Source organism: Ptychodera flava, chromosome 19 (genome assembly GCF_041260155.1).
Source record: "Ptychodera flava strain L36383 chromosome 19, AS_Pfla_20210202, whole genome shotgun sequence".
Lineage (NCBI taxonomy): Eukaryota > Metazoa > Hemichordata > Enteropneusta > Ptychoderidae > Ptychodera > Ptychodera flava.
Genome location: NC_091946.1, coordinates 28,583,026 through 28,600,404, shown reverse-complemented (window position 1 = coordinate 28,600,404; position 17,379 = coordinate 28,583,026). Strand labels below are relative to the sequence as shown.

Genomic DNA, 17,379 nt, shown 5'->3' with positions numbered 1-17,379 from the left:
GATGATGCACAATAAAATAGTTGTTTTTTCTACATATACCCTTCTTTCAAGTGAAATATTATACTTATACTCCTGGCTTCTCTTTTTTCTCAATTTCAAGATTTCTGTCAAATTTTCTTACATTTTCACATTATGTTCTTTAATGCTACTATAACAAAACGACCATTTTTTGAAAATAAAATTCTTACATTTTGAATAAGAGGCATTTTAATTTTGCTACTCAAGTTTTCAATCACTTTTTTGAGTGTGAGTTTTTTCAACCCATGCCACTTTACAATGAGGATAAATAATGCAATATAAAGTTGTCGTTTTTTTCTACATATACCCTTCTTTCAAGTGAAATATTATACTTAAGAAAATAGTGTCAAGTTTTTGACTCATATTAATTTTTTTCATTATTATCAAAATTGAAGTTTTTTACCCAAATATACACCCTTCATCCTTCCAGTAAACTATTGGTACCATACTAAACTTTTGATTCTCTGCTTTTTGAAAATATTAGTATAAGCGGGGGGTCCCATGGTATCTAAGATGAGAAATATTCCTTTGGAAGAAGACTGTGTTGGCAACGTGCAGCTCCACCTTAAGATCTTTTGTTTTTATCAAATAGTGGCCAAATGTCAACTTATGAAACAACATAATATCCAAATGATGCAAATATGCAATTTTATTGAAATAATGCACACAGTAACCTGTCACATACAATCCAAGTGTTTTGGTGATATACTTACTCTGTTAAGCTTTAATAATCAAAATACAATAAAAACGATAAACTGTGCTGAAACAACTTGTTGAATATGTACTCCAGTTTACGTCTTTGCTGCCAGCAAAATATATGGTATTGACATGCATTTTATGCAAATGAGCAAACGTACTCTCTATTGACAACATATTTTCATGCAAAAAAACTTCCTATTCCATCTAATTTTCATAAAAGGGAACATATACAATAATAACAGAACACCATGACCTCAGCATGAGGTCTGTGGGGTACAGAAGTTACTTTCACTCGCTCGTTAACACAAAACTGCAGAATATTACCGAGTTACACAATCATGAAAACAACTTACGTACCCCACAGATTATGCGATAAGGTAGTGGTGTTCTTCCACAGTCGCATAGCTTATTGGTAAAATAATTTATCCCCATAAATGTCCACCATGGAGTAAAATGATTTGATTCAACTATTAACTATACTTTGTGTATTATCCAAGTACATGCATATAATGATAATGTATAGGCTAAGCCATGTCACATAGGTTGATGAACATTTTCAAATCGCAGCGAAAGGGCAATTACCAACAGTCATTACTTTCCCCTGCTGGCTGGATGCCAAACAAAGATCAGATTAGCTCTATTCGACCCGGCCAAAGGATTAGCTTCACTGGTCAAGCGACTAGCAATAGCCATAGCAGCTTTCGATAGTCCATATCATTAATATGACAAGAAACTGGTCCAATAAATAATCATTTCCAATTAAGGTGATACATTACCAAGTTCCCGGGACGTTTGTGATTTACAAAGTTAAGAAGGGCCATCCTGAACCACTGATAGTTAGTGGAGGTACCAGGTGTCCGGAATGGGTAAGCATACCTCGCTAGCATGCTACACCCGTCAGGATACAAATTGTCTACAAATTGTCTAACTTATATGAAATGATAAAGTTCATGAATCGCTGTAATAATTCAAAGTTGGGAATTGTGTCGCTAATCATTTGAGTGACCGAGGTGTCGTATTTGACCGCAATGTCATCATATCTACCATAGAACTTTTTGAAAATCCTCACTAGTCTTTTTGGTATGTAAAACTGTCTCACTGGTTTTTACACAGAAAGAGAGAAGGCCCAATGTATAAAATGTTTGACCTAAAGATAGCCGTCGGGCTACAACTCGGAGTCATCTACACTTGGCAGATAATACTGCAACCCCGGATCATAAGAAATCTGATTGATGTCCGGATTGACGCTAATGGTCGTGATATTTCCACTTGCTACAGTCCTGATGAATTTTCCGCTCGGGTCAAAGGGGTCCTCTGAGGACGAGCACTGAAGGTTGTAGTAGTTTGTACATGAATTGAACGAGACCAAGAATGTTGCTTGTTTCCGCTCTTCTTTGTCGGGGATGTCGGGTCGTTCCCAATATTCGTCTGGAGCTTTAAAACCCTGGAAAGTATATAGACAGAAATTCAAATATTCAAATGACAAATGATCTTATATATCAATGAAATGAACTCAAGACAGGGAGAGATAACACTATCGATACCCAGATTCTCCTCTGTGTATTCCCATTCACTTTCCCCAATCGGGGTATCGCCGGCGACAGGTCGTCGAGATCCATGAATGCATGCATGCAGCATGCATGCACGCCTGCGTACATATACGCATGCGTTCATCCATCCATCCATCCATCCATCCATCCATCTATCCGCCCATCCGTTCATCCGTCCGTCCTCAATCCATCCACCAATCCATGCAATTGTACACAACTTTTCATGATATGAAAATGCGTGCATAAAAATGCTATATATAATTGAATGCGAATGACAATACATTGATTCCGCAAATACGTATTTCCCTGTCTTATGATCATTTCGTCAAAACTCCTACCTTCGCTTGAATACCACCATCTTCCGTCCACTGCAGCATGTAAATTTTATTGCTGTCTGCATCCTTGCCTATTCTGTTGCCAGGTATTCCAATCCAGGCTAAAGTACTGTCGTCAGGCACCTCTACAAACCACTCACATTCGGGATCAATGATCGTCGGGTCGTTGAAAGCGTAGAATCTGAAGATACCTGGTCAGAATGTGACAGTTTAGGAAATATTTTATAAGCAAAAGGTACACTACCTGTAACTCTAAAGTAGCTGTGGGTCAATAGCCGTGACACTGCTATTCTATAAGGTTTTCTGTCTTTTATGTGCTGATTTTCGACTACTTTTTACGCTGGCAGCACAGCTACGGTAGATTCCATACACTAGCAACCGAATCCGTGTGCAAACAGATAGTTGCTCACCATTTTTGGACTGTTTCGCATCCATTCTAAAATTTGCCAACTCTCATCGATATCTTGTTTTTAGGCACTTATTATGACCAAAGATCCCGACAAAGTTCAGCTGAATACTACTTGTTTCTAACTTTTTCCAACATGACTACCCGGAAACCACATTTTTACCATATTACTATCGGGCGAGGTTTGATGTAGCACGTCACCAAAGCTGGAGAAATCGCGATTGAAATCTTATTTTTTTCAGATCCCCCTCAATACCCTGAAAAATGTCAAGTCCCCTTTCTATATGATCATTTTTTTTTCAAGTCCCCCAAATTATTATATTGCCACATATTTATTAGGGATGAAGGAGAAGTAAAAATGTACTGATTATCATAGGATAGTTTCAAGTGCATATGTGTACAAGAAATTTGACTTGCAGTTTTGAAGCATTTTTTCCCATTTCAATTTTTGTAAACAATATACTCAAATACAACTTGTGTCGTAAACTTTGCTTGAAGGTTCCTGTGAGTGCTCTCTTTTAGATTTACTTTGCTGTCAATATTACACCAAGAAATTCACTTGACTTTCAATGATTAAGTCTCACTCATAGATATCAGTTTGTTTGCGAAATTTCTCACTCTGAGACCCAATATATACTAACAGTATATGACACACTTGTATGCCAGAGTCTAAGAAAATTCAAGCACAACATATCTGGATCACGGCAGAAGAGTTGTAAATAAAGATCAGTGTACGTCGTTTTATGGAGTTTTACTGCGATAATTTGTAAGTGTATTATTGCAGAGAACTGACCTCAGTGCGACACTTAAGTAGTCACAATATGACATTTCCAGTACCCAATCATATGGGATCTTTTTGGAAATATTCTCTGCTGACAAATTTTAGATCTCCCGCTAAATATATTTTGAAAGAAAGCATGACCCTCTCCTAAACATGGGAATGAAAATTTGAGACCCACCCCAATCCACCCAGCCCCCCCCCGCCCCCGGTAATTTGCATACAGTCCCTAACCCTGCATCGCCCGGCAGGAGAACTCGGAAGAGGAGGTGCTACAATTGAGGGCTTCCATCTCCTCTCACATATGTTGCTTTGTACTTGCTTTTACGTACTTTTTGGACCATGTGGCTGCAAGACGTTTATTTTGATTGCAAGTGTTGCTTGTACATGCGGAAATGGGCTCCCAATAGTGAGAAGCGGCGACAACACGGTTAGAACCGGTTAACACCGATTTTCTACAATACGATTGGTTCTCAAGTGTACGACATAGAATACAACTTGATGGCTGTTTCACATCACAAGATTATGACTGATAAGATGGGACAAGATTAGTCTACGGCACAAAAATGCTGAACATTTGCAAAACCCAAGTGACTCGCGACAACCTCTGCACTCGGCCACTCATGTTCATTCGTCGTAAACGACACTGGGCAACAGCTCTGCATGTGTTCCCTAAATTTTTGCGTGCGTCCGCGGAGCCGAAATCATGTTCTGGTTCGCGAGAATGATCTTGACTTTTGACCGACAATCTTCTCCTATTTGTATCCATCGTAGCGTCCTGTCTTGTCGTCACGTGTTACATCACATGAAAAATCGCGTACCTGACATCGAAATTTCTCATTCAAAAGTGAAATGAAATCATCAGTGCCACAGAATGCTAATAGGGGTCGTATTCCTATCGCGCAGAAGATCTGAGTTCCAACCTATGCCATTTAACTGGGCTACTTACTGTTGCTATCGTAAGTTCCTGTGCCATCAACTGAGAACACGTCCTTTGCAATTTTCCCCTTAACTTGCCAGAATCCATCATTCTTGCGGCTCAACAGGGACCAAATTCGAATGTTTGCACCTTGCTTAGGCCAAATTATCTAATGAACGAAAAAGACGAGAACATGTTACTATTATAGTGAAACTTATATTTGTGGTGAAATGTAGGTAGCACGCATGGGTTGTCTTCAACCTTGGTACAAGGGAAAGAAATTATAATGACCCAATCTTTTACCGGCATTTGAAATTCAAAATGGCCGCCCTCCCTGCGTTAACTCTGGGAGAAAAATAAAATTTTTGATTTTCACAAAAATAAGCCAGTGAAAACTGTCTTCACTTTTATGCATAATTGTGATTGGGGCTTCTTCACTTGAGATGTACGCTATCTTTTACGCGTACACTGACAAGCCATGTATAAGGTATTCTATGCCCCGTCCGTCGCATTTTAAGAATTGGTCAAGCTGAATCATGTGAACGACCACAAACACGTAATAATGGTTTGTTTATTTACCCGTGAATATGAATAATATCGTTAAGATCGTTACTGTTCAGCTAAAACATAATTGCAATTTGTACAAAGATCATAATTAATCACAAAATAAAATGGAACTCTTGTGGGCCAAGTTAAGACACTTTTTATGAAATAATGTCAGGATTTGCAAATTTTTTACAACCCGCGCACTACTCACTGACAAGTTCCTCGACCCCGTAGTTGTTCGCGAGGGAAATTTTCGTAAATTTTGACGGCTTTTGGGGTTCGTTGATAATATAATGGAAATAACGGACTTCCCGCTGACCATTAACGTTTATTTATGGGCGCGGGCGAGAGGAACGCCAAATTCACGGGCTCGGCAAGCCTCGCCTGTTAATTTTTATACCCATACCCGTGTCGCCTCATCCTGGTGACGTTTACAGTAAAATATCAGCCGCGTTATTTCGCGGTAAACGTCGAGATATGCACGATATACATAATCGGTTTTAGAGTATTCCCGAACTACATTTGCAGTTTGATTGTAAACAACGGAAACAAACAAAATGGCTGCCGCTCTCCGCCTGCGAAGCGATGTCGCCGACGTAAAATTTGAAGGGCTTTGAGGAACACGGATATTTCGGGTTGCTAAATACGGAAATAATATGTTGAGTCTTGCAATGTTTTCCCATGGTTTTTCTGTTAAAGTTCTTGCAATTTTTTAGAAAAGCTCTAGCAAACATTCTGCCATTCGCACGGCATGGTCTACCTCCGAACAGGTAGCGAGCGCGTTGCGTGACAGCGATGTCGCGCGCGCGACACCTGTTGATATGGCAACTCTCAGTGTAAAGAAACAAAATGGCGGCCCATCTCCTTGCCGTACGACGATCGAGCACGGGATTTGTTTTAGTTTTGGTTTTGTGACAGCTGTGGTGGCGGAGTTAAAATCGTATAAGTCAAAATCAAACATGAAAATCTGGGTTTACCGTGCAAAGTCTGGCACTAGAGAAGCAAATCATCCAATATTTCCCGATATTTGAAGTTCAAAATGGCCGTCATCCCTTTGTCATAATCTTCCAAATTGGCGCACAGACTAGTAAAATTTCACGCTCACAATACATTAGCGTTCTGGGACGCGAGTGATCAAGCTGACGTTTCTTTGTTTGGACTCTAACAATGCTGGCGCCACGAAATACCAGCACAGTATCGACAACATGATCTCGCTCATTTACACATTTAAAAGAATTACCCAGTAACTTATTTTTCTCATGGAGGTATTCTGCGTACTACCACCATGTTCTATTGTGTTTCAACCAATCGTAATATTGAGCCGTTGTTATCATTTTAATTTATTCATGGTGTGGGTTTGAAACAAAGAATTGTAGCAAGCCACGCACGGGCATGTGATAATTTCTACTTTTGTAATCTTTTCTAATGTCGGTAAATCAAAGTATTGTCTTATTATATTCTTTATGGCGTCGGCATCTGACATAGCCAAGATACTGTATAAATAGACACACTAACTCAGAAAAAGAAGGAGAACTCAAGGAGAACTCGAGGACCGATAACCACGGTCACTCTCTTGTGGAGTGACCGAGACAGGACATTCTCAACTCAGAGACTTGGACCAAGATTCAAAAAGGAAGAACAGAGGAGAACTCGAGGACCGATAACCACGGTCACTCTCTTGTGGAGTGACCGAGACAGGACATTCACTCAGAAACTAGAACTTTGACCGAAACAAGAACTTTGGACCACGATCACTCTCTAGTGGAGTGACCGAAACTGGGAACAAGGATCAACTAAGACTCATGTATCAGAGGTGGGCCTGTAGGCCCAGTTATGGTTCCGTATTCAATAAATAAGTTCCAGTTATACATCAGCACTCGTCGTCAGATCCAGCTTCTTTCCGTCACGTTATGACACCTGTGTTATCTCTCTTGGCGGATTCCAGATTTCACAAAACTAAGCCGGTGAAAACTTTATTTTCTCCGTTAGCTTTGAAATGAGTCCCACACAAGTGGTATGCCAAAGAAAATATTGTAACAGTTTAAGAGTCCGAATATCTACCCCGAGGTGCATTCTTACGGGTTATTTAAGCAATAAAGCACACCCAGCGACGGTACACCACGAGATTTTGACCAGTTCACGACATATATGCACGAGCGATAGCGAGTGCATATATGAAGTGAACTGGTCAAAATCGAGTGGTATACCTTCGCTGGGTGTGATTTATTGCTTCGAGACGAAGTCGAGTGTCTGACGCATCACAAATAACACGAATGTTGATATGACGCAAGGAACACAGGCGATATTGGGTATTGTATCATACCAGTATATTGATGGCGCAAATACAGCGATCTGATTGGTCGAGACGCGAAAGAACCGTGGTATATTCGCGATATACCACGGCTGGCACACGCGCGATCTCTCGGCTAGCGCCAAAATCTTTTTTTGACGTTCTATGCCAGAATTCAATATACTGTTATGATATAATAGCAATTGCTTACTAACCTGATAGAATGCACCTCGGGGCAGATATTCGGATTCTTAAACTTTGAGAATATTTTCTTTGGCATACCACTTTTGTGGGGCTTATTTTAAAGCTTACGGAGTAAAGTTTTCACCGGCTTAGTTTTGTGAAAAACTGGAATCCGCCAAGAGAGATAACTCAGGGATGACGGCCATTTTGAACTTCAAATATCGGGAATATTGGATCATTTGTTTCTCTAGTGCCAGACTTTGCACGTTAAACCGTAATTTTCATGTTTGATTTTGAAAGTGAATGGTTAAAGTGTGCCTGGCCTAGCTGAGGAAATTTTTTATTAAAAATCAAAGTCTTTCATTTGAGACGCGAAGCACCCAAGCACTGAAGTCATTTAAACACCATTCAAGGTGTCGTAATCGGTGTTGTTGAGTTTTACACCAGTCATACTATAACAATAGCTATAGTTCATTTATTTGTGTATTCATTTCTTACCTATTACATGGTAGAGTATCACATTGGTTTATGATAGCCCTCCCCCAACCATACCTTGTTGGGAATTTTGTCGCAATTCAATTTTTAGCAAGACCCAAGACTAGATGTTCCCTCTATCCCCTAGATGTAACATAACTCCGATCTCTTCCGTCATTGCGTTGCCCTATTATGAGTACTACGAGTATGGTGTACACCACCTGGCCAGTGGGTGCTCCACGGCCTTCAAATCTGCAGGGCTGATTCTGCTGGTGTTCAGAGTACTCGGAAGGTTATATCGGATTGGTCGATTGTCACTATTCACAGCAACTTAGGGAGTCTGTTTGTATTGTTTAATTCGGCCATCTAATTGGATATCAGCTTCTGAGACGCTGTACATCAGCAGAATCTGCACAAGAAGACAATGACATACTTACAAGTAGTTCGTCAAGCACGATTCAAACGATACACCATGAAAGGAACACATATACTGAACGAATGCCAAAGTCGCCTGTCGCTATGTTCAGCCAAGCGCTAAAAAGTCTGTGTAGAATTAAATGCACCATTTGCGGTGCCAATAATTACGGCAAGAAATGATTTAGATACGCACAACAAACCTTTCTCCGCCTTCAGGTGGTGACTCATTTAGGCCTACCGCATCGGTTTTCATCGCCGTCCTTGCACTCTTTCTTGACTGTCGACTGCCCATGGTCATGCTATCGGTTAGACTTGCTAGACGTTTGATCGAGAAAAAGAGTGTCGTCAGCTTAAACACGGTCCTCCACAAAGGGACCGTGGCTTAAATCATGTATGTAGACCGTGTAAATTGGCACATTGCGTTGGGGGCGTTGGTGCACTGAGGGGTGTATGCATTCAAGCCTCAGCAAATTACGCTCTCGCCAACATGTTAACATAGTTTTGTGTAAACACGCCACCAGTCGACCAGATATAGATATATGATTGTGTACCTTCATTTCGTGGTCAGAGAGACACATTTTCCTCCTACAATTTAAAATTATGTCATGGAGGAGTGTTAGAACCCCACGCAGCGGGAAATAGCAATACTTCAGCCTTATTCAGCTCCCTACACGTTTGAAGACAGGAAAGTTTTCTAAAAACCGTAGTGAACTGCATAAAGTCAAAGGGTATGGCATATTTCTATAAGATCAGCAGATGTGTCTTAAAAGGTGAGAAGCAAACACTACTTTTGCTCGTTATTGTTTTTGTCTACTGTTATCTAATAACTGTATACCAACTCAATCATGTCAAAAAAAAATCAGAATAATGGCAACATTCCGTGAAAGTTTTAGGGACGTCAACTGGCACAAGACCTCTAATTCACTTCCGGATTCGTTACCCAGAATATAGTTTGGAAGAAAAATAGTGCAGACCTTGCACGCTTTTGCTACCTTCATGGATGCTTGTTTAGTTTGAGCTTTAGTGTCAAGTATTTATTTTAAAGATATTTTTCTACCTGAATCACAATGCAGACTGTTGTGAATAATGGCTGAAGCATTTGGTGGTAATATGAGAAGTTCTAAGGCCCATATAGAAATCATAACAATATGCCTGGATTTTGTCGAAAAACACCACTGAGGGCGCTATTTTCATCGCTATCTCAAAATTTCCGTGGACTTGCCCACACGAAAAATTCATCAGTTATCAAACTTACATTGACCTAACACCTGTTAAGAGGATGCATGCCGCTGAATGTTTTAAAATAGGAAAACTGAGCTCAAGGCTTATGTGGTGGCCTATGGGAAATTAATTAGTGGTCTTGTGCCAACTAGACATGAAGTGATATTGCTCCTTTGTTTCGGTATATATTGCTGTTGTCTGTAAATTGACACTTTTCTCTGACATAATTGTCATGACTTTGTAACGTGATTTAAGGTAGGACTCGACCCAGGGACAGACATTCGGACCCCAAAACTTTTACAATTCTTTTCTAATATACTACTTGTGGGGGTTCATTTTAAAGCTCTTGGTGTAAGAAAACTTTTCACAGGCTTAGTTTTCGAAATTCGAAAATTGTATTTTTTCTTCAGAGTTAACACAGGGATGGTGACCATTTTGAATTTCAAATATCAGTAAATCTTGGGTTATTTCGTGTCTCTAGTACCAAAATTTGCACGGTGACCCCTCGATAATAACTGCAGTGGATGTCTACATCAATACAACCGTAGCAGTTTACGAACATTCGATGAATTGTTATGTAGGTCATTTTCCCCCACACTCATGACCTGTGTTTAATTAGTCTAGAATATTCTCAAGGTCACTGTCCTTCATGACCTCACAACCTTGAATTCAATTAGTCATGTTTGGAATGTTCTGGAAATTTAATTTAATTAGTTGTGTAAGAGAGATAATTTTAGAGCAGTAATTAGCATGTCAATAAAAGTTCTAGATTAACACGATTGGAACTAATTTGGGATAATTGGATCTTCATATTTTTCAAATTTCTCAAAAGTGTTAGGTGCCGTATAGCTGAATGTTGCAATATTACAAATTTAAATTACTCATAAAAACAAGTGTGTAACTTAAAAAGAAAAGAACATGGGGTTACATTTGCAGATCAAGTCGACATTACTTCACCATCCAATTATCCCAAATTAGCTCCAATCGTGCTGGTTGTTCTTTTATGCTCTTATATACGACATAAGAATAAATAGGGCACCGGCGCAGCTTGCAAGCAGACATTTTGGGATCATGTCTCTTGCGTGTTCCTTCAAGTCTTTGGAAACTCCAGCAGTATTAATTTCAAGACTTTTCAAGACCTTCGCTGCAACGCTGGATTTATACCGTGGACTTTGTGCAACTTCAAGCCTGCAGGCCAAAGGACTGTTCATTCATCCGACTGACTGTTACAACTCTGAGACTGGAGCTTTGCCGTCCCAGCTGAGACAAGTAGCCTGTACACTTTTACAGTTCGTATTCTATCGCTGACTTAGCAATTAGTTTTATTTTTCGTAATAAATTTCGTTTTATACTGAAACTGCTGAGTTCACCTTGTGTTCGTTTTCTGTCACGTAACAAATAAAACAACAGTTTTAAAACGAACGAGAACAGTAAACTGGTATATACATCAGTACATTTGACACTTTTTGTCTACAATTCAATCGTTTGATTATGACAATGTCAACTCTCTTTACCTGGGTAGTGAACTTGACACTAATTTAGCCCCCTCAGAATTACATCCATGTACTCATTTCCTATCTCAAGTTTTTAAACTACACGGTTGGTTGTACATTTCGTTCAATGTTGTTGTTATTGCCATAGTTCCACAACAAGCTTATGTAGAATAACCTCCAACAGTGTTTTGTAATGTCTGACTCCAGCCGTGTGGTATAACTAACCCCCCTGATTACCGCCGACACCTCTGTAAAATATGGAGGCTCCCTAAGTTGGTCATCACGTGGTGCCAATTTCTAATTTCTAATTTCTAATTTCGATTTGCAGTTAACATAGCTCAACTTGCGGTTCGCGTAACTATTCCTACACGGTAAAGCCAACTACAATTTAGTATTTCACCCAATTCCCATTTTCATTATTGATTACAAATAAGTTTGGCCGCAAAAGATACCGAGCTGAACGTGTCATTCTTAATTCAGAAATAGATTGCTAACAGAACAAATTCGAGATCAAAATTTGGTCCAATTTTAATGTAAATGGTCAAGTGAACCGATGAAATCATATTTCGACTTTCAAGTCACATGTTTAAAATTTGAAACTGTGTTGTGGTTGAGTGACGGTAAACATTCTGACTGCTTTGACTTTTGAGAGCCAGATAAAAATCAATCACCTTCTATCGGACGTCGACCATAAAACGATCGATTGTTCAGACTGGTTAGAATGCGCCTCAATGACAGTTATTTGGACTGTCAATTTTTTCCCCCAAAACTTTCCGTATCTATCGCATTAAGCCATAGAGTTGTCTATGTGTCACCCTCTTTGTCTCTGAGGACCCTGAATCATCGTCAAAGTCAACGAAAGGCATGTCGTACCGTATTGCACATAAATTAATTCTGTAAAGTTCTTTACTTGGTAAGTTTTTTCGAGTACAGTCGTCGTATAATTACACCAATAAAGTCGCTTAACTTCTTTTGACAAGAGATAACAGTGGAGCTGAAGGCTGTCTGCAGTTGAACACTGCATACTTCAACACAGCTTTGCGAGTGGGACAAGACTCTGAAATTACACCATTTGGTCATACTGATAGATGGTGCAGCTTTACCTGTATCGTAAAAGTTTTTAAAACCGATGTAATGTGGACGTTTTGGCCCCTTAAAAGCGAAATGTCAAACAGTTCGATTCCGTTTGAATAAGAACAGAAGCCCTTATTTGAATAAAAGCTTAATTTCGAGAATGGCTGGGGTAATCGCTATAGGAAAGGGTGGCAAAATCCATAAAAGGTTAGTGGAGGGGGTGGCTGTATTAGACAACGGTATAGAGGGGTCATATTCGTCCAAAAAACGCAAAGGGTATAACTTCTTTATTTTTCGAAATGTTACACATGCAGTTAGAACCGTCGCTTTTCCTTGTACAAACAGATAATGAGAAATGACTGTGATTCTCTGCATATTTTCATTCTCTGATATATATATATATATATATATATATATATATATATATATATATATATATATATATATATATATATATATATATATATATATATATGCGCTTTGTGCACGGAATGAATACCAAAGATATGACCGCTGATTGCGACATGGCTGTGACAAACACCGTCGAGGATCACAAATATTGATTGAAAAAGTGCTTAAAATTAATCCTAGCAATAGCATGGTTCGGAAATGTTTAACGTATTCTGAGGTAGTCAATTTTAAAACAATAATTGAGTTTTTGACATCAGTTCAAGACAAATGTGCCGGTCCGGCCATGATAACTGACTCTTCCTCACCGCAACGCGGATTCGAAGTTTAGCTTATATACGGATCATGAGAAATTAGAACTGTGTACGCCAAAGTTATAGAACAGTATTTGCTGAAGCAGGGCTAAAATTACATCATAGACGAATCCGTCGTTTGACTCCGAAATGAATAAGTGAGTGACTAATCCCTGAACAATGCCCACCGTTAGCGTAAGCTTATTATACATGCGTGAGTTCTCGGACAAAAGGGTACGCTTTAGGATCAGACAGCGCCTTGCGGCCATAATTCCAACAAAACACGGTTACTTTCAATTGTGGACCAGGAGGACTTCGTACGATCATTTTCTAGCACTTTGTGATTACTACTGCATGTCAGGAAGTGAAAGAAACAGTTCTATAATGATATGTCCGTTCGAGCAATCGTCGTGGAAGTTTACTTCTCCAAAGTGTGTATCCATGACACGATTCTGAAGCAAGGTACATATTTCTTACGACTCTTCGCTTATCCGTTTGAAATTGAGAAAATCTCTACATTAGCACTCTCTATAATTAAGAAAAACTGTCGCTTTCTCTGGGTCTCACTCTATGTATATGTATACGATGGTATCAACCGGGACTCGAACCCACAACGCACGGCACCCAATCACCTAGCGCAGAGGACAACAGACAAACCTCTCGACTAAATCCCCCATCCTAAAAAAAGATTGGTTCATAACCGATCTAAGGATGTTACAATTTTTGACTGCGCCCTCTCCACTCGCTGTAGAGTTCGTGAAGCACTCACGCTAGCACACACGTATACGTACGTACGTTGTACGTATGTATGTATGTATGTATGTATGTATGTATGTATGTATGTATGCATGTATGCATGTATGCATGTATGCATGCATGCATGCATGCATGTATGTATCTATGTATGTAATGTACCATACATTTACCATCTACAATGATTTAATGATTTCTACTGACCTGGTGCCAGCATTAGAAATAAATTTGGTGATGCTGATGATAACAGTAACTATAGACCTGGAGCATTGTCGTCTGAAAAAAAGTCTTTGGCGGAAACTTGTTCAGTCTTACAAGATAACAGTTTGGCTCGAAAAGTAAGCATACAAATTAAAGTATTTACCTGCTGAAGAAGGAAGCAAAACGTTTTATAAGTCTCATTAAGGACTTTATGTTTTTGTATTTCATGGATGCTTCCAAGATATTGACCGTGTGAACCATTTGGCACTTTTAAAAGCAGCTTTCATTAAGAGGCGTTGCCTCAATGTTTGTAAGTTTGATTGTCTTTTCAATCGGAGCAGATCTCAGCTATAGTATGAATGGAAAGAGGGTTCGAAGTTTCAGCTGTCTTTACAGTGAAGAATGATGTCTGTCAAGGAGGCATTCTCTAAACACTTTTGTGGAATATTTATATCGATGAGCTAGGTTCTCGTTTGTCAGCTTTAAAATTTTAACACGATTGGAAATATTTTGGGTTTATAGGATTTTGAAAAGTTTGTCAAAATTTTTTGAAAAATAAGGCACCAGACCATAATTTGTTGCTACAGACTAAGGTAAATTCTTAATTTTGTTCAATCTACTTGGCAACAAAGTTAAGTTAACTGCTTTTTACTAAATCTAGTCAAATTTGCTTTTTTGGAAATGTAAATACAGTGAAATAAACAAAATTTTGCAAACTGTACTTATCATATAATTCTGCAGAATGTTTTGAATCTTACAAATTTTGATCCTTTACCTGTTTTTGATATATCACGGTTGTCAAATTGCGATTTTTCGAACAGTTATAATCACTACTTTGTTTGACTGCTGATAGTACATTGTAAACTCTCCTATTTTGCTAAACTGTCATTTTCATTGTGTGGTAGATGTTCAGGAAACTAAGGTATTTCATACTTTTGAAGTTAGTACCTCAATAAGGCAAAGTAGAATAGTTAAAATTGTATTTTTTATTCTATCTACTTAAAAAATACAAGGAGTTCAAGTAGCTGGTGAAATATTTGTATTAAAAAGATATTTTGAAATTGAAAAGTTGAAAATGTCTAAAAATTGTACATGACAACACTACCTTATATTTTCAAGGCCACCTTGAACATGACCCTCTATTTTTCAAGGCCACCTTGGACATGACCCTCTATTTTTCAGGGCCACCTTGGACATGACCCTCTATTTTTCAAGGCCACCTTGAACATGACCCTCTATTTTTCAAGGCCACCTTGGACATGACCCTCTATTTTTCAAGGCCACCTTGAACATGACCCTCTATTTTTCAAGGCCACCTTGGACATGACCCTCTATTTTTCAGGGCCACCTTGGACATGACACTCTATTTTCTCAAATTACCAAAACTTGGGGAATGGACAAAACAATAATGACAATTTCAAAGAAAACAATAGGATCTGTCATTTTGAAATGGTAGAAATCTTTTTATTGTGCAAATTTATCAAAGTGTCGGGTACCCTATAGCTGAAAGTTACAATATTACAGATTACCCTAAAAACATGTGAATTGCAAAAACAGAAGAGTAGATGAGCTTAAATTTACTGAATAAACCAATATTACTACAATATCCTATTATCCCAAAATATTTCCAATCGTGTTTTTTGCACATTCAATTTGCATGTCATTATCTTCAGTCCCCCAAGGCTTGCAATACCTCATCTTTATGTGTACGGTCTGTGGTGTTAACATGACATCATTTATAATTGGAAAAAAGGGTTGTTTTGATGTAAAGCCGAGAAATTTTAAACTGTTAAAGTTGCTTGAAATCTTTCTTAATGGCAGGACGTTTTCGTTTGTTAATAAATACTAATATATTGGTGCTTTATATGGACGATGATAATATGAAAATACATTGTGTTTGTTGTATGCTCGTGGTAACTTTATCTTCAGAAACTGCACATTTTTCTACCAAATTGAAGGTTAGATTTTTCCAGTCCTTTTGCACATATCTTTATTGATGTCACCTTAAGTCCACTTTCAAAAAACGTTAATCCAAGAAACTCCGGTGGTGTATAGCAATTGTTTAATTTTAAACCTCTCTGAGCATTATTGTGGATGTTTTCTGTATGTTGTGCATTCTGTATCGTCTGCTGGTAAATTAGAGCCATTCTCACAACATTTATCAGACTGGGAAATATTAAATCCCCAGGCTCAGATTACAATATGGGTTGCTACGCTGATGACAACAAAACATTTTCGCAAGTCTTTCTTTTCAAAAGAATAAAGGATTCGATCATACTTACGGATTTGTATACAGTCATAATGTTGGTGAAATCCCTTAGCTCATAATCGAGTCCCGAAAAGACAACACACACTGAGAAATGCAAATAAGTCACTGAATGAGGAATTAAGAGATATCTTACATATACGCTGTGTAAAATAAGACATATCATTCATTATTCTGGAAAATATGGAAGCCAGAGGGCTAGACTACTAGTAAATGTCACGAGTTTCAAGTTGATAATCTCATAGCATTTCATACTGTTGAAACCAATGGTCGAGTTCCACGGCTGGTTACAGTACGATGGCATTATGGTGATATCTATTCCGGCTTTAAGGTAGTATGTGCCAAGAAAGAGAAAGACCTAACGTTTTCTCAAACTTTCCTCAATGAAAACTAAAAATCAGGGGTCATCGTGCACGATGACCCCCGATTTCTGTGTTCAATGAGGACCCTGCATCATCATCAAAGTCAACGCAGGGCATGCCGTACCGTATTGCACATAAATTAATTCTGTAATGTTCTTTACTTGGTAAGATTTTTTCGAGTACAGTCGTCGCATAATTACATCAATTTCTTATATACTTAGCAAGACACAATTTCTAACTCGTTGTTGTATAAATACAGTGTCGACTGGGTGGTGTACTGGTATGTACCATGACAACATGTCGCGCCCGCATGGTATGGTATTTATGACAATATTGTGGTCTCGTATAACTAACATTTGTGCAATAATTTTATGAAAATATTGGTCCTGATGGATGGGCTTTTACGCTTTCGTAAGGATGTGTGCAAATAAAAAAATCATGTACTGCAGATTAACGTTTCCTAAACAGAACATTAGACTTACGGGTTATCTGTTCAAACAAAATTCTGTAGTGCCAAAAAGGAATATCAGATATAGTAAATCAGGCATGAATCACAATTAAGGGGGCGCTGGACGAAACACAGCGTATTTTGCTTAAAACTCACTTTTTTTGCAAATATTAATTCAATTTTAATTAATTTGTTAACCAAAGATTAAATATTGCTTAGGTTCACCTTTAAGCTTGTCAAGCAGT

The 17,379-nt window shown here is 38.5% G+C and overlaps 1 protein-coding gene across 2 annotated transcripts; it reads right to left on the bottom strand.

Moving 5' to 3' along the window:
* Positions 1 to 660: 660 nt before the first annotated feature.
* Positions 661 to 9,064, bottom strand: LOC139119187 (uncharacterized). Of its 2 annotated transcripts, none has more exons than XM_070682862.1 (4): positions 6,229 to 6,548; positions 4,736 to 4,874; positions 2,606 to 2,793; positions 661 to 2,161 (listed from the first exon to the last, which is right to left on the bottom strand). In XM_070682862.1, exons 1-4 carry the CDS (start codon positions 6,259 to 6,261, stop codon positions 1,883 to 1,885), a joined length of 639 nt encoding a protein of 212 aa, XP_070538963.1. In that variant the 5' UTR covers positions 6,262 to 6,548; the 3' UTR covers positions 661 to 1,882. The 2 variants fall into 2 exon arrangements, with proteins under 2 accessions (XP_070538963.1, XP_070538962.1); XM_070682861.1 differs by lacking the exon at positions 6,229 to 6,548 and adding an exon at positions 8,809 to 9,064 and having other exon boundaries at positions 662 to 2,161.
* Between the last annotated feature and the right edge of the window lie 8,315 nt (positions 9,065 to 17,379).

Bases quoted from the DNA above. Each gene is read 5' to 3' on its own strand.
- LOC139119187 (XM_070682861.1), bottom strand. From the start codon at position 8,913: ATGACCATGGGCAGTCGACAGTCAAGAAAGAGTGCAAGGACGGCGATG. The intron at 4,875-8,808 runs GTGCGTATCTAA...TTCGTTCATTAG, and splicing joins AAGGCGGAGAAAGGTTTGTT to ATAATTTGGCCTAAGCAAGG. The intron at 2,162-2,605 runs GTAGGAGTTTTG...TATACTTTCCAG, and splicing joins ATGGTGGTATTCAAGCGAAG to GGTTTTAAAGCTCCAGACGA.